The sequence below is a fragment of the Leuciscus leuciscus genome (genome assembly GCF_965113295.1).
Source record: "Leuciscus leuciscus genome assembly, chromosome: 2".
Classification (NCBI taxonomy): Eukaryota; Metazoa; Chordata; class Actinopteri; order Cypriniformes; family Leuciscidae; genus Leuciscus; species Leuciscus leuciscus.
In genome coordinates this window covers 25,608,746-25,626,679 of record NC_138726.1, presented here as the reverse complement: position 1 = coordinate 25,626,679, position 17,934 = coordinate 25,608,746, and the positions used below count along the sequence as shown (strand labels likewise).

Genomic DNA, 17,934 nt, shown 5'->3' with positions numbered 1-17,934 from the left:
TTAACCTTGATTTTTAAAGAGGAGATAAAGAAGAATGTTTTTGATCATTTTGTCCTGAGAGTGAGAGCGAATAACCTCACAGAATAAAGTCATAAGGGAGTTTGGATGGAACAACATGAGTAAATGATAACAGAAGTTTTATTTTGGGGTGAACAGAAGGCTACCTTTAATACAGGCCTGTGTGATCATTTGGTCAGCAGCTCATACATCCCTAGTTTGGCACATTGCTCTCAGGGGACACATATTGAGGGTTATTTTTAGTCTGGGGAATAAAATTCACTTTGACAATTCAGAAACAACTGCTCTAAGTCTGACACAAAAATCTATTTTTTTCTCTTGATTGAGCCCTTTTATTATTGATAAAATGATTAATAAATCTGTTCATGCATCATCTTGAGGTCGGTCTATCTATCTATCTATCTATCTATCTATCTATCTATCTATCTATCTATCTATCTATCTATCTATCTATCTATCTATCTATCTATCTATACAGTACCAACCTACCTAACTAACTACCTAGGCTACCTACCTACCTAATAGATGTGTTTGTGGGAGGAGGAGGAAATAAAGAGAGCCAGTAGAAATGAAAAGGAGAGAGAGGTCATCATTTGGTGCAGGCTGTGGTGTAGATGGGGACACGCATGAGCTGAGTCCTCCACACCGGCAAACTCTCCTCACGGAAGAACAGCGGACTCACTGTAACCGCCTCACGTAATACTGTATCGCAGTTTCCGCGTGCCGCTGATGTTCATGGTTATTAATAGGCTGCATTGGTCTTCCGTCGGTTTCTTTGAACCATTCAGATCAACGGATCAGATGCGAGTGCGCAGTTTTTGAGGTGACAGTACCAAGAACGCTCAAGATTCATTTAATAAGACTCGATTTGAAAGCGGACCGGAACCGGAGGCGATATTAATGGAGCCGTGCACGTCTTGTTGAGGATCCATCTGCACTCGTCCTCAATGGTCACCTTCTGTCCGAGCCTGTCTTTCTGCTTGCTGCAGTCCGCATCAGAGGATGTACGCTGAGGGAAGCACGACAGACACTGAGCCAGACGCGTGCCAGAAGAAGACATCATGCTTCTCCAACATCAAAATATTCCTCATATCAGAATGTGCCTTAATGTTGGCACAGGGCACTGTAGGAGCCTATCTGGTAAGTCGAGCCGATAACACAGGCATCTCATACTAGGCTACGTACGCACCGTATGTGGATGACATTGAATGGTGTGTCCGGTACGCATCGCTTACCTTTACCCTAAAGCAAGATAAATAAACCACATCATGAGGTATAGCTGGGGTTTTGCGTGCGGTACTGCGACTGCTTTATTTCTACATGATTTAGAGGCGCTATAATGGAAGATGATCATCAGTCTAGTGAGTGGCCCAGTGGTTGATTACCTTATTTTGTCTTTGAGCCACGGATGCACTTATAGTTGGAAACAAAAATATGTCACAATGATCAGACCTTCTATGGAAAGATGTTTATTCCTTGGAAAAAAAAATTAATAAAAATAATTTTAGTAGGCTATGCTAATACTATTTTTATGTTACTGTAGGCTAGTAGTACTAAAAGTTATCTTACCGTGACTAGTACTTTTATCAATTTCACTATTAACTTTTAAATAAATGCTATTAATTAGATGCTATACTAGATGCTATTCCAGTATTGACTAGGCCCTATCTGTTTACTAGTAGCCTACTCATTTATGAGATAGTAATTCCTTTACGACTAAGTACATAGAAATAAGGAACTATTCCGTATTTACTCATAATATGAGTACTTGCCGTTTTTTTACTTACTAAATTAATACATAATTTTAAAACAAAATACTTAAAAAAACAAGTTTAATAATTTTGTCATTTTAATTTTTATATTTAATTTTTAGGGTTGTATTTACTCTGTAACTTTATCTCCAAGGATGATGAAAAAAATGTATTTGGCTAGCTCCAGCGCATTTATAGTGTTTATTAATGTGCACTAATTCCTGTTTAGTAAATTAAAAAATAAAATAAAAAGGTTATTTTTGATTCCATCTATTTACTAGATGCATTTCAGTTGTTGCTGGTACTTATTTTAGTTGCACTAGTAACTAGATACTAGTAGTTATTCTTTAGTTATTTATAACTATTAAAATAGCTACCGGTAATCCCATTTTCCTATCCAGTTATTACATGTAGGCCTAAAATTTTTAACTGAACTAAAGTAGTGATTCCAGTCTTTACATACGACAAGCAAAAAAAAAAAAAGGATTTGTAAACTCACAAGATAAGAAATGTTATAACTAGCAGAATAAGTACTAGTGTCTCAGAAAAAAAGGTGCCAATTCAGATGCCCATATAAATAAGTGACAAAAATGTGCAATATGTTGCCAATAACAATAGTGAGTGGGGATTGAGATAGTGACTAGTAGAGGAGAATGTAGTACCTAAAAGGTACTGGTGACTAATGGGATTAATACTAGCCACTACTAGATTACTTACAACTAATTAAAAAACAAGTACTTGTAACTGAAACATAGACAATAGTTCGTTTAAAGGAATAAATGTTAAAATGGCCTGCCTATCGACTTCACATTAGCTTTCAACACAAGAGAAAGATTCACACAGTCACGTCACTACATGAATGCATCTGCTCTTGAGTAAAGTTATATGATTGACAATAATTTTTCCTAGGATGATGATTTTTGTATGTAAGTGCAAATATGCCCTACCTTTTGCTTTATCTAAGGTATTTAACATGTTATGTATGTTATGTTGTGACCTAAATGGCACATGTATAAATCACTTAAATAATTACATAGTCTTTTTCAACTCTCAGAACATTTAATTTATACCTTCAATATCGTGTAAATGAGTTCTTCATCTCATCAATCTATTCTATTGCTTAAGATCTCCAAGCCACGAAAGCATAAACAACATATTATGGGTGTGAATATGGCACGTGGTCATTGCTCATTATCTCACAGCTTTGTAATAGTATATTTTTTCTTTATATTTTAGGTCAGTGTCCTCACCACACTAGAGCGACGTTTCAACTTGCAGAGCGCTGATGTGGGTGTGATCGCCAGCAGCTTTGAGATTGGCAACCTTGCCCTCATCTTATTCGTCAGCTACTTTGGGGCCAGGGCCCATCGGCCTCGGCTGATTGGTTGTGGGGGCATCGTGATGGCGCTGGGAGCGTTACTGTCAGCACTGCCTGAGTTCTTGACCCACCAGTATGAATATCAGTCTGGAGAGCCACGACCTGTGGGACAGGGAAAAGACGTGTGCTCCAATAGCAGTCGGGGTGGGCTCTCTGATCCAAGTTATTTCTGTGGGAATAGAACCAATACCAACATGATGTACCTGCTGCTGATCGGAGCTCAAATGCTTCTGGGGGTTGGAGCGACACCCCTGCAGCCGCTGGGCGTGTCTTACATCGATGATCATGTCAGGCGTGAAGACTCCTCCCTTTATATTGGTGAGAGTGATCTACACAACCATTATTGTGTTATGTGCCCCCTCCAGCCCCATCAGTAAGGCTTAAGTGCCCCTTAATCAGAGATATTGTGGGTGACAAACAGTAGCACATATTTATATTCATATACAAACATATTAAACATGCACACATTATACATACACATTATTTTGTTCTCTTTCCTTAATAATGAAACAGAATAGTAGTATACATTTTTAGTATAGTGGAGGGTACCTGGTGACTTTGATTTTACTTTATTAAACCTATTGTTAAAAACCTTTATTAAAATAATCAAATGATTAATAATTATTATTGTAATTAAATGAGTATTATTATTTTAACTTCTGATTCAGTTTAGGATTTAAAAAGTAAAATTACAAAATAAAAAATTATTATTATTATTATAATTGGTTCAGTTTTGGGTAATGGGTAACACTTTGCAATAAGATCAGTCAATGCATTAACAAACATTAGCTAACAATGAGCAATACATTTGTCACAGTATTTAGTATTCATTTAGTTAATCAAAATACAACTGTTTATTGTCAGATACTATGTTTGATTTTAATAATGTATTGACATTAAATAAGATTAATAAATGCTTTAGAAGTAGTTTTCATTGTTAGTTCATGTTAAGTAATGTAGTTAACTAAAGTTAACAAATGGAACCTTATTGTACATTTTTTATCAATAAATGTAAAAGTATTGATCATTGTTGGTTCATAATAACTAACATTGAACATTAGGTAACACTTTAGTTTAGGGTCCAATTCTCACTATTTACTCATTTCTTATCAGCATGCATATTAGTATGATATTGGCTATTTATTAGTACATACTATAAAGCACATATAACTTCCTTATTCTGCATGACCATATTCTATACATCCCCTAATCCTACCCAATACTTAAACATAACAACTACTTTACTAAGTATTAATAAGCAGTAATATTAATTAGGAGTTTATTGAGGCAAATTTGGTAGTTAATAGTTCGTTAATAGTGATAACTGGGCTTTTAAACTAAAGTATGACCGAACATTATTGTGAAATGATACAGATGAATTGTTTTGAACAGATTTATTTGCTTTAATCTATTCTAAATCACTTCAGGAAAGAACAACAGCATCTGGTTTAAATGCTCTCCTTTTGCTACTATTTAAAAAAACTAAACTATTTTGCTGTATTGTAGAATGTAAGTTAAAGATAAATACTGTCTTTTAAATATCCTCAAATGGCGTCTTCTTGAACTCCTGGTAAAAACATGCTGGTCAGGCACTAAAGAAACACTACAGAGTGTTGTTTTTATTTTAGGGCATATCATGTAGCACTACCGTCAATATCCTGCGTTGAAACAATAACAGCACTTATTATTATTAATGATTTATAAGCCACAAAATGTTGTATGCTTAGCGCATCAGCTCTTTACTGCTTCCTGGAGGACTCCCTAGCAGAAAGCTTTTGTATGAACGTACACAAACGCATAGGTATTGTGTGTGGCTGGTTTAGGTTTGGGGTGAACTCACTTGGGAAATTTCCAAGAATTGAGCTTAAACCCATTGGTTTAGAGTGGTGCACCATTGTCTTAATCTCCTGTTGCTATGTTTTCAGGGTGTAAACAAGAAGCAATGATGGCCTTCAGTGCCAGTTATTTCTGCGGTGAAGCTAATGTGTGCTGGCTGCTCTGTCATCCCTCAGGCAGCTCACTCTTTCTCACTATTCTTCTCACTCTCTCTCTCTATTCTTCTCACTCTCATTCTCTCGCGCTACGACAATGATTCTCCATTTATTTGATACAAATAAAGACTAGATCATCAACCCCAGACTCAAGTGTCTTAAGAAAGCTCCCAAAATATAACCCTATAGCATGGAAATTGACTATTGTAATTGAGTAGCTTTCCACAGGTAATTCAAGGTCTGGATGTGAAGATGTCTGTAGGTTTGTGTGTGTGCGTTTCACATCATTTCTGCTGTGTCTTCTTCTCTGCAGGGTGTTTGACGTCTTTGCATTGAGCTGACTTGACTGTCTATGAGCATTAATGTCTGTGCAACCCCAGCAAGCTTCTTTCTCTCTCACTCTTGCGTGTTTTAATCCTTTGTAACCTTTAAAACTGGACCCGTCTCTTATTGAAGCATGACGTGTAAACTAGCACAGACATAAACATCCTCTTTGGAGACAGTCATTGCTGGTGGGCATAATGGAATCAGTCATTTAGCTGTTTGATCACAGAGGCTTTGGTTAACAGAAATGCATTTGGCATCTTTCACAAAGGCACAAGCAGAAAGGCCTATCTGTTTAAAGTGAATTATCCAGCGTTTGTATTCATACAGAATCCTAGAGTAAGAGAACTGATCTAGGATTACATAGTGGTAACTGGTAACATTAGGACCGACATGCTTAATCAATTTCATCCAGACTAATGGATAGAACTAAAACACTTTTTAAAGATCCAGAGCAAATACCCTTCTGCCCCTTTACAGCAATGAGATGAGGTTCATTCATTCCATAGTAAAGGCCTGTTCACACCAAGGACGATAACTATAATAACTATAAAGTTTTAATAACCATTCTAATTCTATGTGAATAGGGAAGTCCACACCACAACTATAACGATAACGTCACAGAGGAAAGATATAGTTGGAATCACTCTTGTTTTCCAGGTGATGATTGATAAAACATAGACAGCCAATTAGAATCCACCAGACTTTAAAGAGCTCAAGCATTTAACGCGGTAGACAACATAACCGTAGTGCGTGCTTATAATAAACAGAACATTATCATGCATTTGAACTTCAACTCAAACCAATATTTCATGTCCGTGTAAATTTTATTCAGCTGTGTCATCACAGAAATAAATTACATTAAAATATATATATATATAAAATAGATATTTTAAATGGAAAAATCCCCTGTTTTTACTGAATTTTTGATCAAATAAATACAGCCTTGGTGAACATAAGAGACTTATTTCAAAAACATTTAAAAATCTTACCAAATCCAAACTTTGGAATGGTAGTGTTTTTTTTTTTTTTTGTGTGTGTGTGTGTATAGCCGTATAATGTACAGGATAATGTACAGTCAGTCAGTCATTACTTTACATGTTCATTTATAGTGTTCTCTGATCATGCTTATGCTGTGTCTGGACAGATAATTACTCTCCGAATGGTAAAACAGCTGATAGTACAACATTTACTTGCATGCATAATCTATATGCTGGCTACCCCCATTTTAGTATTCCTATAATATATAATAATCAACACAGAAATGTTTGTGCTCATCGGCTTTATCACAAACTCATCAGGTGCCAGTTATAGCAATGAGAAATTATGCAATTTAGCTATTAAAGACATTTTTTAATGTACACAATCATTAAAGGAAATAGCTTCTTTACTTTGGGCTGCTTGATGTTGTGTCTCAGAAGGGAATACAGTTGCAATCAAAATTATTCAACCCCACGGAGACTGTAATCATTTACAAATGTAAGCTTTTCTAATGATAGAGTTTTAAAAAAATTGCATCTATAACAGTTTAGTGGCAAACTAAAGTGATACTGTCAATATATAATGTAATGCTTTTGGGTAATAGCATTTTTTTGTAATGCAGCTATGTCATAATTATTGTCATAGCTGTTTTTAAGTCACTTATTTGTACATAGTTGTGTTAAAACACAATTAAGCCTTTGGAAACTCTATAACAAAACTGAATTAGCTTGTGCTGTTACACATACATACGTTTAGCCAATCCATGTGCTAAAGTGGATTAGCAAATATGGCCAAGTCAAAAAGCTCTTACAAAAGCTGTAGAGAAAAAACAAGAAGATTTACAAACCACTAAAAGTTTCTAGAGATACTGCTGGCAGCCTCATAAGTTTAACATTTGTTGTACCAGAAAACCTTTAAGGGTTTTGAGATAAAAAGCACAATATCATCAACGGGAATACAATTTTTGATCAGAGCAACCGAGAATTTACTGCCAAAAGATCTGCAAGATGACCAGATGAAAGGAGGAAAAAACATTTGCAATGCAAAGAATAAGAAGAACACTAGACAAGCATGGCCTTAATGTTGGGACATCTTGCCAAATGCCACTCTTGATCAAGAAAAACATAAAAGACAGACTTGAATATGCTAAAATTCATTTGGATAGACATGTGGAGTTCTGGAAGAATGTTTTGTGGAGTGATATGACCTGAAGAAGCTTATGAGCAGAAGAACACCATCTCAATGGCCAAACATGGATTTGGTCCAGTATTGTTATAGAGGTGCTTTGCTGTTGCAGTAAGTTCAAATCTTGACTGTATGAAGGACATAATTAACTCTTTGAAGTATCAAGCCCTTTTAGCAAAGATGGTGATTCCTTCGATGCATGAATTTGAAGCTTGATGATCAATGGACTTTCCTCCAGGACAGCTATCCCAAAGTATACACCCAAATCTGCTTAAGCCTGGTTCAGGGATCAGTCGTGGAATGTTCTTGAGAGGCCTGTACAGTCTTCAGATTTAAATCTCATTGAAAACATTTGGTGGAATTTGAAGAAAGCAGTGCTAATGTAAAAAACAAAGATTATCAGTGATCTGGAAGCTTTTTCAAACGAGGGATGGTCCAAGATTGAAGTAGAGAGGTGACAGAAGCTTCTAACACTTACAGGCAGCATTTATGGGAGGTTATAAAGAATAAAAGATTCTGCACAAAATTTTACTTTTGGGGGTTGAATAATTTTGAAAACGAATGTTTAGAGTCTTAATAACTTTTAAGATTTAAATTAACTTAATTTAAAGGCATAGTTTGTAAGTTTCGCCGCTAAAAGTAGCTTAATTAAAACAATAATTAAGGCATAGCTTGATGACGCCGTGAATGAGTGTGGAATCATAGGAGTTGTCATCTTCACTTCCACAGCTGATGGAAAGCAATCCGACGGGACTCAAGGCAGAAATCATGTTCATGGATGAGCTAATGTAATAAAGTTTTACTATCATTACTGTGGTGTGAAGCAGGGCGGGGCCGAGAGCCAAGGACATTTTACTTTGTTGTTTTATTATGCTTATATGCCGCTGTCGGCCACTGCCGCTCCTTTCGTTTTGTTTCTTTTACGATTAAAGTTACGATTAAAGTTACGCTTACCGTCTGCCTCCTTCTTCCCTGAACTTGAACTTTGTTACAGTTACAGCTGATGACTTAAATTCACATTATTTTATTTCATTCTTATAAAACAGCCGGAAGTGCTACATATCTACTCATACAGGTCACTTTTTTGGAAAAATTTAAATTGTCGGGTCGGTCAAGCACAGTGTTTTACTTGGTCAAAACAATCATACTATAATACTATAAAACCTCATTCATTCCGTCCTTCGGATGAGACGTAAAACCGAGGTCCTGACTCTCTGTGGTCATTAAAAATCCCATGGCACTTCTCGTAAAGAGTAGGGGTATAACCCCGGTGTCCTGGCCACATTCCACCCATTGGCCCTTACCAATCATGGCCTCCTAATAATCCCCTTCCATTGAATTGGCTCTATCACTCTCTCTCCTCTCTCCACTATAGCTGGTGTGTGGTGAGCGCACTGGCGCCGTTGTCCTGTGGCTGCCGTCGCATCATCCAAGTGGATGCTGCACACTGGTGGTGGTTGAGGAGAGATTCCCTGATATGATTGTAAAGCGCTTTGGGTGTACAGTAGTACATATGAAAGCGCTATATAAATACCTCATTCATTCATTCATTCATTCATTCAATACGCTTGAGTGTGTTGAAAGTTATGACTCACTCAGTGGCTGGGATGAGACACTTGTTGCACGCTGCAGTAAGCTAAATTGATATTAGATGATCATATTAATAAAAATAAAATGAGTGCTGTCTCATGTGAGGCATGATACAAACATGTAACTTGCGAGAAAACAAGAGATTCAAACAATAAGACTAACCGTGTTGAACTATATAACAATTATTCGTTTTCTGTCGATAAAGGTATCCAAACAGTTGCTCGCCTGTCTAGTAAAACACATAATATAAGCATGTTTCCATGGTTTCTACTGAAGTGAAATCGGATATTGAGGGTAATGCAGATATGACGTCATTGACAGGCAACGCAATGACACGGGCCATTACACTGGTTAAAATAGCTGATTTCTCAGGACTTAAACATTGTTGGAAACATTTGGGATAATGTAAGTACACAAGTCAACAATATATTTTATATTGTTTTAGTGGTTTTGGATATTTTAATCCAAAAACCTTACATATTGTGCCTTTAAGTGAATTGACAACAATCTGGCCAAAACTCTGCATGAATGAATATAATTTTCCTACGTAACTATTTTGACTATTTTGTCTGTTGTATTGCATTACAGGTATCTTATTCTCTACACTGGTCTTTGGACCAGCCTGTGGTTTTATTCTTGGCTCTCTGTGCACCAAAGTTTATGTTGATGCAGTCTTCATTGACACATGTGAGTACCGGCATCAACAATCAATCCCTTTATTTACATTTTTTCCTTATTTGTTAATGGCTTTGGATAAAAGCATCTGTTAAGAATTATGAATGAAACTGTGTCTCAGTAATATCTCATCAGATCTCTGTTCACTCCTAACAGCCACGCTGGACATCACTCCTGACGATCCACGCTGGATCGGTGCCTGGTGGGGCGGCTTTATCATATGTGGCCTTTTCCTCTTCCTCTCCTCGTTTTTCATGTTCGGGTTCCCGCAGTCGCTGAACGAGCCTGGGGAGGGCCCGGGGGGTGAGAGCGAACAGGCCATGCTGCCTGCTGAGCTGGTGCAGGAGTACGAAGGAGTCAAAACCTCAGATGACCCGGAGATCAGCACTGGCCTAACCTGCTGCCAGCACCTGCAGGGTGAGACAGAGGACAAAGAGAAAGACTGTCTAAACACACAGAGTTTGATTTGTCAGTGTTCATTACTTGTAGTAGTTTTAGATTTCATTTCAGAGTAGAGAACAAGACTCATCTCTCAAAATGCTGTTAGAGGGTTAGTTCACCCAAAAATGAAAGTTCTGATGAATTACTCACCCTCATGTTGTTCCAACCCCGTAAGACTTTTGTTCATCTTTAAAACACAAATGAAGATCCTTATGATGAAATCTTGAGAGCTTTCTGTCCCTCCATTGACAGCTACACAACTAACACTTTGATGCTTCAAAAAGTTCATAAAGAGATCGTAAAACTAATCCATATGAATAGAGTGGTTTAGTCCAAATTTTCTGAAGAGACATGATCACTTTATATGATGAACATTTTGAACTGGCTTTTATTCACATATAAACATTCAACTCAGTTGTGGTAAACGGAAGCACAAGCATGTTCGCTTGACGTGCGAGAACCAATGAGGTTCATTCTCATGTTATGCATATTTAAGCTTCAGCAAGAACCAATGAGGTTCATTCTCATGTTATGCATATTTAAGCTTCAGCAAGAACCAATGAGGTTCATTCTTGTGTTACGCTGCACGTTTAAGCTTTTGTTTATGTTCGCTTATCAATGTTTACATGTGAATAAAAGCCTAAATTCATGCTGGAGGATGCTGAAGAATTTTTTTTATATTTTATAAAAGTATATGTTAAACTTAGCATGTTAACTCAAGATATTAATCTGTGTAACAATATTTTTTAGCACAACCAAATTATACATTCCTACTGTTTTAGTATGCGTTCTAAAGAATGGCTAGAAATTATTCGCAAGGCAATTATAAGGGAATTACATTTCTTTAGGCTATTAAACATAAAACTGATTTGAATTTTTTTGTGTTGTGAAAAGCTCAAATTAACTCAAATGAAGCTGAATTGTAAATTTAATAAAAAATGTAAAATATATATTCCTATGTTGCAACCTTGCTAAGCTGCTTTCAATTATTTAGTTTTACATACTTTCACAAGGCACTGTATACACACACACACACACACACAGTGCCTTGCGAAAGTACAGTATGTGAAATAAATAATTAGCCTACACAATACAAATAATTTATTAATAGTTCAACTTTACATATCTTAATCATTACTTTTGGCTTTAATTGCAATATAAAATATATATATTTTTTATATATTTTTATATTTTTCTTACACAGTATAAATGGATATTTACATATAAAAATGAACAGCTGTCTTTACATTTTAGTAAGAGGATGGGAGGGGCATCATATTTGCGGATCCTTGACATCAAAAAGTTTGAAAACCCCTGGATTACAACATTCTCTTCAGCTACATCTTTATCCATTGATATTAAATCATCCATTTAATATCAGTGTAATGTCGTCTCAGTTATCCCTAAGGTGACTAAGCATCTGCTGTCCAATCCGGTTTTCACCTGTGTCATTCTCGCTGCCTGTATGGAAATCGGTGTGGTGGCTGGATTCGCTGCCTTCCTAGGGAAATATCTCGAACAGCAGTTTAACCTCTCAACGTCCTCTGCCAATCAGCTCCTAGGTAGGCAAGTCCACAAAAAAGTCATAAAACACAGTTTCAAATAAAATCACTGCAAGTAACTGAAAGCTGTTTGTCAATTGTTATTTACATTTTTTTTTTGCTTGTGTGTACAGGTATGACAGCAATCCCCTGTGCTTGTCTGGGTATTTTCCTGGGCGGCCTCCTGGTGAAAAAGTTGGATCTGTGTGCATTAGGGGCTATTCGTCTGGCCATGCTAGTCAATATCATCTCTACGGCCTGCTACGTCTCCTTCCTTTTCCTTGGCTGTGATACGGGCCCAGTCGCTGGGGTGACTGTTGCCTATGGCAACGAGTGAGTAGAGCGCTACAACATAAAAGCCTCACAAATTTTTAATGGTCCACAACAATTGGCAATAAATACAGTCACTTAGAGTATAAAGACTTTTGTGCTTGTAGCATTAATTTTACAGAGGATCATGTTTATAAACTGTGAATTTGTCATTCTTACTCTTCTCGTAATTATTCTCTCCATTTAGGAGTCTAGGCTCATGGGAGCGGACGGAGGCCGCATGTCTGTCAGGCTGTAATTGTTACACGTCTTCTCTAAGCCCCATCTGCGGCTCCAACGGCATCACCTACCTCTCCGCCTGCCTGGCTGGCTGCACCCGAGGAGTGAGTCTCCTTCCACAGACGTTCATACACACACTCCCCAATTCAGACAGATCAATAGACTCCGGCACACATCTGCTTAAATGCTTCCTAAAGTCATAAGTAGCAAGAGTTCTTTTGGGAATGCTCATTTTTCCTCCCTCTTTTAGATACATCAGTCCCCTTTGTCTCAAATATTCAGTTCTTTTTTCCTCTGGATGGTCGCTAGAAATCCCCAGAGCAGCACTTAAGATCCATCATGAAATATGCACTCAGCTCTGCTCTCCTCCCTCCCTCCCTCCCTCAGAATCTGACAGGCTGTAAGTGCATCGCCCAAGGCGACGGGCCCGGGACAGCTACGCCGGGGAAGTGCTCCAGCCCAGGCTGTCAGCAGGCCTTCCTCACGTTCCTAGCAGTCGTGTGCGTCTGCAGCATGATCGGAGCCATGGCCCAGACTCCATCCGTCATCATCCTGATCAGGTAATGCTGCTGGCACCAGTAAATTGAAGTCCATGTCACTGGTTTCGTGAGTCTTAATCAGTCATGGTTGTCATCTGCACATCATAATGAACTAGTACTAAACAATAAGTCATTGGTGTCTGTAGAACTGTGAGCCCAGAGCTGAAGTCTTACGCCCTTGGAGTTCTTTTCCTGTTGCTCCGGCTGCTAGGTAAGATATTTGCATAACAATTTGTCCAAGTATTTTAAACATGCATCCTTATCTTTATCTTGGTTTGGTTTATATCACTTAGCTTAAATAACTTGTATGTGCACTACCGTGTAAAAGTTTGGGGTCAGTAAGAAGTCTCTTATGCTCACAAAGGCAGCATTTATTCAATCAAAAATACAGTTAAAACAGTAATATTGTGAAATATTAGTAGTAGTAGTAGTAACTATTTTCTATTGAATTGCATTTTGAAATGTATTATACTCCCGTGATGGCAAAGCTGAATTTTCAGCATCAGTCTTCAGTGTCACATGATCCTTCAGAAATCATTCTAATATGATGATTTGCTGCTTAAGAAACATTTCTGATTATCAATTTTGTGCTGCTTAATATTTTTGTGGAAACCGGACACATTTTTCAGGATTCTTTGATAAATAGAAAGTTCAAAAGATCAATTTATTTGAAACAGAAATCTTTTGTAACGTTATAAATGTCTTTAGTCCCTTTTGATCAAGTTAATGCATCCTTACGGAATAAAATAATTTACTTTAAAAAAGAAAAACACTTTTGTAGGGTAGTTCATATCAAGCACTGATCAAATGTAAATGTGCACCATGAATGCAATGTACTGTGCAAGTCACTTTGGATAAAACCCTTGGCCAAATGCGTAAATGTAATCTTTAAATAACAAATTTGTGAAGCAATTAAAGGCAAATCCATATATAAAGGAATGAAAAATCGTATTTTTACATTTAAAAACAAGTACTGTACAATTATACTGACCTCTGTGTTCTATGTCCCAGGTTTCATTCCTCCACCTCTGATCTTTGGCATTGGGATTGACTCCACCTGCCTACTGTGGAGCTCTGTGTGCGGCATTAAAGGAGCCTGCATGCTTTACGACAACGTCACCTACCGCTACCTTTACGTCAGCATCGCCATCGTTCTCAAATCCAGCGCCTTCATTCTCTACACCATCACCTGGCAGTGTCTGCGTCAGAACTACTCCAAGTACATAAAGAACAGTGAGGACTACCTGACCCCAAGCCAGCTGTTCGCCTCCAACCTCACCCTGGACAACCTGGGCAAGGACATTGCACAGAACCCTTCCAGCCGCACCAAGTTCATTTACAACCTAGATGACCACGCCTGGAGCGAGAACATGGAGTCAGCCATATAGTCCCACCCCAAAGAGGGCCAGCTGGCCTATATGCACATGCTAATTTAGTCTCATAACGCTCTTATTCAAAAGAAAGTCCATGTAAGCCGATTTCTGCACATTCCCGCTTGGGAGAAATGGGCACTCTTTTAGCGCATCCAGGGTGTTTTAACTAAACAGAGCCAAATGAATTTGACTGTTACTGTAGTCAGGACTTGTATATGCTGGATATATGATATGTGTAGATGAAACGCATCTATCGTATTAGGGGATGTATTAGGTTGCAGTTCCAAAACCGAACAATTAAGGTCCATTCAAACCAAGGATAACTATAACGAAAAAGACATAGTTCTATAAATCATTCTTAATATAAAAGAATAGCAGAGTCCACACCAAAACTATAAGTCAAGTCAAGTCAAGTATATTTGTATAGCGCTTTTCACAATACAGATTGTATCAAAGCAGCTTCACAGTATTAAATTAAAATAATACAACAAGGTTTGTTCCTAGTGGAATTTATTGATTGATAAAATTAAATTAAATATCCCCAAAATATCCCCAACTGAGCAAGCCAAAGGCAACAGAGAAACGATATCATTGGAATCACTTTCAGAACGATTTTTTCCAGCTGATGAACGTTAAAAACATTGACAGCCAATCAGAATCCATCCTGCTTTAAAGAGATCAGGCATTTAAAGCGGCAGACGACAAAACTGCAGGCATAAAGAGAATGATAGCGTGCGTTGGTGTGGACGCTTATTAAGTTATTATCATTAAAGCTATCCTTATAGTTATAGTTCTTGGTGTGAACGGGCCTTTAATCTTCCATCAGTCGAAACTAGCCCCAGCTTACATATATAAGCACCTTTTTTAGGTTTCATTTTGGATGGTCTTTTTAGTATTTTTAAAAAAAAATGTAAAGAATATTAGCATATGAGTTCTATGAATATTAGCTAATATGTTTACTTGAATATCGTGAGGCTCTAATCAGTCTATTTTTATGGAGGGTCTTAGAAAGCTTGATGTTATTACTCAATCTCTCCTCTGTACAGTCATTAGACTTTAAAAGACATAGATACAAGTGCAGAGTTCACACAAGTCATGTAACCTATTAATCAGCCTAAATACATAATGGTGAACATATTAGGCCCGTGTCTGTGAAAACGTATAGCTTGAATAGACAAAAGGTTCATTAGTTTTGTGATGCCTCGTTATTCGTCATCGGCAGAGGTCCTGAGCAACATCTAAAGCAACATGTAACATTAATCAGTAGTTGTTATCAAGCAGAGGACACTGAAGGATGGAAAGATGGATTTATTTCAATGCATGCAGGTATTGCATGTTGATGCATCAGAGTAGGCGCATGGGAATTTTAGGGGATGTATTGTTTTGGAGAAAGTAGACATTTCCCTTCTATTACTCCAGCATCTTCTTAAATGGTGTTTTATACAGTGTGCGCAGAGTTATTAACGGTATTACGGCGCCTTGTATAAATTTTTTCTTCCAATCTGTTCAATATGTTCAAGGAATTCGCTTGGAAGACCAAATGCAAAGGATGAACAAAGTTTTACAACAGTTGTAAAACATGTTTTTTTTCCTCTTTAGCAAAATATATAAAACAAGGAAATAAACATAAGGAAATTATTAGTGAGCTACTAAAATATCAATCCCGAGTTACACTAAATAATTATAATATGAACAAATATTTAAAAATGACTTCAGAGTTAATTCATACATTTTTGTATGGCATTGGACCTAAGAATTTGTTTCATATACTTATGACTTATTTTCTATGCTTTTTCTAAAAAAAATAAAAAAAAATAAACGTAAAAAAAAAAAATGCAGGACTGAAAGGTGATGGATCCATGGTAAATGTAACAAAGCGGAATGCTTTTTATAGAGGAAAATTATGTTTCTGCTGCTCTTGAAAGATGGTTTAACTGGATGCAAGTACACTGAAGAGACCCGCATAGGGCAAAACCCAAACCCATTATCACCCTTCGTGTAAATGGCTTCCCAAGCACATTATTTTAATGCATTGCAATATACGGCGAAACGCTTGATTGCTTGAATGTTGAGGCCGGAGTCAATACAAATGGGATGATATAAGAATGATGTCATTGTTTATATAATCATTCCTCTCTATAGATAATTCATTGCCGTAAAAGTGCCAAAGTGATGCCATTTAAGTGTTCTGAGTTCTCTCTGAGAGGCCATTCTTCATAATGCTGGAATTGTATATGACCGCAAGATGCTTTATTGTATTGTATGTAGACATATGTGATATCTTTAGCAACCATTACACCTTGTACATAGTGACATTTAAGTCTATTCTCTCCAGAATGTAGAATATAGCGATGCTTTAGGCTTTTACAGGTGATGTTACAAGTCTTAACTTTGGACAAAATATATATTATTGTTAAATGCAGATGGAGATTATGTTATGCTTACAGAGGAATGTTGTGGTATATTTTTCTACCCATGTCTGTATTACAAAGCTTATGTGTAATGGCCATAAAAGGTGTACAAAAAAAACACAAAAAAAATTACATGAACGACTATCTGCACTAAAGAATCGTCCTCGCATTTTTATTATGAAGCTCAAACATTTAAGCTCAAATTATTTATTTTCCTCTGTTGCCCAAGCAAAAGTCTCTGCACATTAAGCATTCATAACAGAACACGATTTTAGATGAATATGAACCTGAATAATGTACAAGCACCTTTGCTCTTCATTTCAACCTTACCATAAAGTTATTTGGAAGGCTGTTAGGACTTGTGTAACTTCAGAGTGTTTAGTATGCCTCACAACATGTTAAGATGCATTTTACATTTGTTTTCCTTCTTAAGATGAATAGGACTGTTTCTGCAGACTTTTTTAAAACCCTAACATCAGTACCATATGCTGCAAACACTAGTATCATACCACACAGATGATCTGATTATATGCAGCATTAGTATCTGTTCACATTTACACAGCTTAATGTTTTAACCTCTTATTAAATAGTGCAACTTGGATTGAAAACATTACAACTGATTTGTTTGCTCAGTCTGTGTTCGGTTTTAAAAGCTTAATCTTAAATATCTGTAGTCATCAAAAAACCTTTAAGACTGTACTTGCTGTTCACAGTGGCATATAAGGAATTACACATTTGGGTCTCAAAAAAAAAAAAAAAAAAATTATTTATTACATTGTCATTATGTGTCCTAACTAATACATTAAGTGCTTAGGCATGGAAACATCTTGCATTTGTTGCAATGTTCTATCACATACATTAGACTATATTTTTGTCTGGATTCATTACCTTAAAGTCACATTGACAAAACTTCACGGGATTAGGTCCATTGTCACTAGTGTACTAGTGTCAGTCCATGTAGCACTGCTTACTCAGAAGTCATTTACCAAGAAGCTTTCTGTTGGTCAATGGGGCGAATTTGCATGAGCAACTTGAACAAACTTAAATCAAACTGGGACACGTTCGTCCACACGCAGAACTCCAGATTGCACAGAATCCTATTGGAATAACTGGATTTTGCCCAAATAAAATATAAATGCGTCTGCACTTTTATATAAATATATATATATTATATATATATATATATA

General features: G+C 36.9%; 1 protein-coding gene across 2 annotated transcripts; it reads left to right on the top strand.

Moving 5' to 3' along the window:
- Nucleotides 1-608: 608 nt before the first annotated feature.
- Nucleotides 609-17,389, top strand: slco3a1b (solute carrier organic anion transporter family member 3A1b). Of its 2 annotated transcripts, XR_014203722.1 has the most exons (11): nt 609-1,158; nt 3,006-3,465; nt 9,807-9,905; nt 10,050-10,310; nt 11,732-11,896; nt 12,010-12,208; nt 12,393-12,528; nt 12,812-12,984; nt 13,110-13,174; nt 13,975-14,739; nt 14,917-17,389. XR_014203722.1 is itself a non-coding variant. In XM_082161877.1 (10 exons), the coding sequence occupies exons 1-10, from the start codon at nt 1,021-1,023 to the stop codon at nt 14,349-14,351; spliced, it is 2,073 nt and encodes a 690-aa protein (XP_082018003.1). In that variant the 5' UTR covers nt 609-1,020; the 3' UTR covers nt 14,352-17,389. The 2 variants fall into 2 exon arrangements, 1 of the variants encoding a protein (XP_082018003.1); XM_082161877.1 differs by having other exon boundaries at nt 13,975-17,389.
- Nucleotides 17,390-17,934: the final 545 nt, after the last annotated feature.

Coding starts and splice junctions, on each gene's coding strand:
- slco3a1b (XM_082161877.1), top strand. CDS start 1,021: ATGTACGCTGAGGGAAGCACGACAGACACTGAGCCAGACGCGTGCCAG. Junction 9,906..10,049: donor TGCAGTCTTCATTGACACAT/GTGAGTACCGGC, acceptor CACTCCTAACAG/CCACGCTGGACATCACTCCT. Junction 12,985..13,109: donor TCCGTCATCATCCTGATCAG/GTAATGCTGCTG, acceptor TGGTGTCTGTAG/AACTGTGAGCCCAGAGCTGA.